The 5,561-nt window shown below is 32.1% G+C and overlaps 1 protein-coding gene across 1 annotated transcript; it reads right to left on the bottom strand.

Annotated features, from left to right (window-relative positions):
* Positions 1–686: 686 nt before the first annotated feature.
* Positions 687–4,019, bottom strand: LOC127085045 (peptidyl-prolyl cis-trans isomerase FKBP18, chloroplastic). Its single transcript, XM_051025611.1, has 6 exons — positions 3,641–4,019; positions 3,433–3,503; positions 3,252–3,338; positions 2,365–2,514; positions 2,185–2,244; positions 687–1,014 (listed from the first exon to the last, which is right to left on the bottom strand). Exons 1-6 carry the CDS (start codon positions 3,936–3,938, stop codon positions 961–963), a joined length of 720 nt encoding a protein of 239 aa, XP_050881568.1. The 5' UTR covers positions 3,939–4,019; the 3' UTR covers positions 687–960.
* Between the last annotated feature and the right edge of the window lie 1,542 nt (positions 4,020–5,561).

Raw genomic sequence — 5,561 nt, forward strand, 5'->3', positions numbered from 1 at the left:
TAATCACAAAGTAAATTATATATAAAATATTATCAAAGAAAATTCCATATCATATAAAATTTAAGAGAGAGATTCTCCCTTCAAAGATTCCTGGTTTGAACAATACCTTCAAAGATTCTAGCCCATTGATCTCTCTTGGTAAGAAAATTAGGCAAATTGAATATTTTCTTAACTGTTGCGAAAATGGATGAGTGTTTATAGTCTGATGTAGGAGTTGGTGATCCTTTGGCCCATGAACAGCTGCATCAATATAACAAAAAGAATTTTGAGCTAGTAATTCATTGGGTTGAAAACTCTCAATTTGAGCTATATATTATAAAGTTAGTTCTTCAAAATTGGACATCAATGTTTTGGAAAAATCGTAACACCTTAACAATGTGGACTCTCACATTTTTAATTTTCATTTATTTGCTTGATCACTCATTGAAAATTTTCTTGAACCATTATATTTTCAATTAACATATTAACTACTCACATTGGGTATTCATTTTTAGGTGACAACTTTTAAATCTATAAAATATATGCATACTACTCTTTTTCTTCATCATTGGTACTATGTTAGAAACCATTAAACATCATGGTAGTTCGAATGTAATTGACTTCGAGTAATCTTTCCATTTTAGCTTCGTTCTTCAAATTGATCTCAAGCGTAAATCTTTAAAGATTCTGGTAAATACAATCAAAAGTTAAAATTAAAGCTTCTATATTCCATAATATACAAAAAGTGATCCAAATATATACTGAGATCACTCTCAAATTGCAGCCAGGAGAGAAGAAAGACGAGTATTTTTGGTTACAAGAAAGAAGACAAGTATAATACAAAACAATCATTTTGTGAAAGAGAAAAAATCTCCCTAGTCGACAATGTGAAAAGAATCGCCGTAGGCGGTAGCCTCATAAGGTACAAATTCTGAATTGAAATGATCAAGTTCTTCATAAGAATCAACTCAAGCTCAATCTTCAGGAAGATGACACTTGCAAAAGTTCAATATTTAGCTCAAATGTAGCTCCAGGCTGCAATGCAACACCACAAACAAAGTTTAACAAGCACAAGTCATAGGTCTGTCATTTTAATTAAAATGTAGAATGTATGATTCTGGGTGTGATTTTACACTTAGAGATAGAATGAAAATGAGTGTTTTCTAAACTTGATGGTCCATAATTTTTATCCAATCAACAATGAGTAAAAGTGAAATGTCAAATTGCAATAGTGAAGATGAGCATAACAAAGGAGGCAATACAATTTTCATGACCACGCTTAAGGTACTTATCCTAAGTGTATGTTTCCTTAAAATGGATAGATTCACTAGCTAGAAAGGGACATTGGATCCATGGTAGTCAAAATCGCGATCCTACTCGTAGGATCGTACGATTTTACCATCTTGCAACTATCCACCGTACCAGAGGATGAGCACGGCCAGAATCAAACGATTCTTTTCAGCCTAATAAGTAGGATAAATGATAATAATTAAGAGTAATTAATACTCAACCACCAAATAATTATGAATTTATTCAACTTCCCAAAATATATTATGATTAGGTAACTTCCAAAATATATTTATTTATTCCAATTTATTCAGTTAAACTATTTCACCTCTCTCCCGTTAAGTTAAATAAAGTCGTTGTCTCACTCAATATTTCATTCTCTATCTTCTCTTTCACGGTTAAAATAACCTTTCATTCTCTATTAAAAAAAAATTCAACCTTTCTCCCATGGCTTCAAATTCTGCTGTTGGAACTTTAGTTGTTGGTGCTTTCACTGCTCCCCCTGCTGTTGGAACCTTTCTCCCATTTTCTTATAAGTTTTCAATTATTATTTGCTATTGTTTTGAATGTTGTGGTGTTTTGGAATTGTCTTGAATTAGTTTTAATGAATATTATTCGATGAAATTTCAGTTTTTAAAAGTAATTTTAGTGTTATTTCAATTTTATTTTTATATTATGTAGTGTCATATGCATATTATTAATCTATATGCAAAATATATGTGAATTTTTAAATTTGGTAGGATCTTGCATCCGTGGTACGATCCCCCGATTCACTATCTAATTACCCCAACCCGATCTTGCATAGGATCTCGAGTTTGACTACCTTGATTGGATCAGCAAAGAACAACAGAATATATATAAGAAAGTTAAATTAGCATCAGTGTTGAAAGAAATGAGATGACAGAAACAGATCTTTACCGGAATCTCATTCATTCCCTTTTGTGCATACCCTTTTTCAGGAGGAACAATCACAGTTCGCTGCAACCATCATTTAAGAGAACAATAAGAATAAGAAAAGAAGTGACACGTGAATCATAGCTAATAAAAACATCAGATAATACACACTAGAACAAAATCAAGAGGGGGTATTTCAATCACCTTCCCTCCGACTCTCATTCCTTCAACTATTGTGTACATGGCTGGTGGAGGTTTTGGTGATGCTTGTGCGGAGAATAGACCATTTGGGTTGTCTACAAATTCTCGCTTCCTTTCCTTTCCTGGTTGAGCTCCCACCTTGAATTCATATGGCTTTCAAGAGCATAAATCAGGCATATGCATCAGCATTCAGCACCATCAAGTAAAGCATAAAACAACCATCATGCTTTCTTCTAGGCAAGAGATCACTAAAGTATATAAGAAATATGACATTTGAGACAGGACTAAAAATGAAACCGGGTCAAGTAAAGGTTAAAACGACCATCGTGCTTTTTCTATGCAATAAATCCTCCGAAGCACGAACACCTTTACGAGTAGGAGTAGGCGTGCCCATGTCAACACTTTTATACCACTCATACGTCACATATCCGAAAACTCAGACAAGTGAAGTGTTGGTGTCAGAGTCCGTGCTTCATAAAATATACCCTCTGGTCACTATTATAATTTTTTTTTTGACTTTTTTGATATATTTGACAATTAATGTATCTAGTCCATATATACTAGATACATCAGTGGTCAAATGTGCCAAAAAAAATAAATTTTGCTTATAATATAATAGTGATCGGAGGGTGTAGTTCACTATGTACTAATAGGACATATCAGAACTAAAAATGAAACTAGAGTTGTAACTCAACTAGTTTGAGTTAAGAGTCAAAGAACCGAGATTCAAACCCTAAAGAAGTAGAAAACACATACACAACAACTGATATACTAACATTTGCCTATAAAAAAAACTCAAAGTGAGACAATTAACTGTCGCAATTTGCATTGATCTCACACACACACAGGTTCGCACACACACAAAAATCAGAGAGGTAAATGATTCAAACCTGAGCAATAACACGATTTCCAGCTAGGAGTTTAGATTCTCGACTTGAAATAGCTGTAATTCCGCGATATAAACAATCAAAATGCACCTGTTGGCGAGAACATGAAATGAAAACTAAATAACAAATCTTGAATACAAAAGAGTAACATCTTCTTCCCCTTTCCAAATGTTACCAAACAAACCTGAACAGTTAAACCTTTTTCAGCTATTGGACCTTTCCCCTCAAGGAAATCATAGTATTTCAATCCATCAGCTGAATCAAACATCACAAAATAAAAAACTAAATCCAGTTTCTGAACCAATTATAAGATTATACAATTGGATTAAGAAATTTAATTAGCATTAAACTTAAACTGATTAACAGAAAGTGTTATAAGAGTGAGGAATTACGGGAAGTGAGATAATCATCAATGGGAATGTTCTTCTTTTTGCGTCTCTCTCTGGCCTCCGCTGGAGGCGGCGGAGAGAGGAAAATGAAGGTGAAAGGCAAGGATGAAATGAGAATCGCGGCGGACCTTCTCGATTGAGAAAGAGAGAGCGCGACCACCGTGAATGGCCGTTGTCTGAACCTGGTGGTGGCGGTGAGATTAGAATTCGAAAGCGCGCCACCTCCGTAATGAACGTTCCGTTTGTTTGGGAAGAAATTTACGGAATTGCCACTGCAAGTGCAAGTGTAAGGGGAAGTCATTGCTAATACAGGCCTCACCGCGCACCACCTCTAGTTTACGCTATCCGTTTCCATTCTTCAATTTCTCATTGGTGCAACTACTCATTTACCCTTTTATTTCATATTTTCACCCACTTAGTAAATGATATTCATAGATTTTCAAAGAACCTTGTTGAATTAGAAAGAAAAAAAAAGTGAATACTAATACAATTGATTTTTAATGATAAGAGTCATGATTAGGATAATTTATTAATTAATATTTTTTAAAATAAATTTATTTTTTACAAATTAATTAATTAAAATTTTGGATGGAAAGAATATTTAATTACAATAATAATGAAATTTTGGAAGAGAAATAAATTTTTATTTTAAATAATTTATTTTTTGAGTTCTTGAATTTGAATTTCTTTTTACAATAATAATCAGTAATTATTATAATTTATCTACGTGATATATGAAAAACAATGAATAAAAATATCAGTCTAAATTTTCAATTAAAAAAAATAAACATCCGTTAAAAAGTACTTCAATGAATCTGACTTTTTTTTCTATTTACATTAATATTAATGTTTATTTTTATAAAAAGAAAAATATTATTTATATTTAACTTTTTTTATTGATATGGTAATCGAGTAAAGTGACAATAATAATTATACGATATTATATTGTGAGTAAAACATGTGACAATAATAATGATACACTATTAATATCAATATTGTGAGTAATAATTATTATTTTTTATTATTTAATTTAAGAATCTTTAAAATTAAAAAATTTGCACATTTATTTATCATATAAAAAATTATATTAATTATTTTTACTCAAGAGGGCGACATGGATCTTCACCATGAAGTTCAACATACAAAATGTTGCCTCAACGGGGCAGAAAATACCTTTATCATGAGGTTCATTATATAAAATGTTACCTCGAGGGGCGACAATGACCTTCACCATGAAGTCCAACATATAAAATGTTACCTCAAGGGGTGACAAGGACCTTCACCATGAAGTCCAGCACATAAAATGTTGCCTCGATGAGCGACAATGACCTTCACCATTAAGTTTAACATATAAATTGTTGTCTCGAGAGACAACAAAGATCTTCACTATGAAGTTCATCATATAAAATATTTAGAAGAAAACATCATTGTGGGAAATACAACGCTCAAGAATTTTTATAGGTACATTTGATGTTCATTAGAGAATTACAAATAATTTAAATGTAATAATATATAAGATGGAGATCATTTTAGGTTCTAGGTAATAGTGGTCCTTCCAATTCATGTAGCTTATTTCCCTCATTATTATAAGGGGGTTTGTGAAATATGTCGTACAATCCCTCCTTATTATAGAAGATTTCAAATTACTCGTTTTCAAATTCACCACCATGATCACTTCTGACTTTCAAAAAATTTAGTTCATGGTCCTACTGTATATGTATACAGAAGTTACTGAATACATTATATGATTCATCCTTGGATCTGAGGAATTTAACTCAAGTCCATCTGCTGTAATCATCAACAATGACTAAACCATACTTATTTCCATTGATTAAAGCAGTCCCAACAAGATCAAATAAGTTAATATGAAGTAGTTCCAAAGGTCTTGAGGTTAAGACAATATTTTTTTGGATTTGAAAGAGGT

This window comes from Lathyrus oleraceus, chromosome 5, assembly GCF_024323335.1.
Source record: "Lathyrus oleraceus cultivar Zhongwan6 chromosome 5, CAAS_Psat_ZW6_1.0, whole genome shotgun sequence".
Lineage (NCBI taxonomy): Eukaryota > Viridiplantae > Streptophyta > Magnoliopsida > Fabales > Fabaceae > Lathyrus > Lathyrus oleraceus.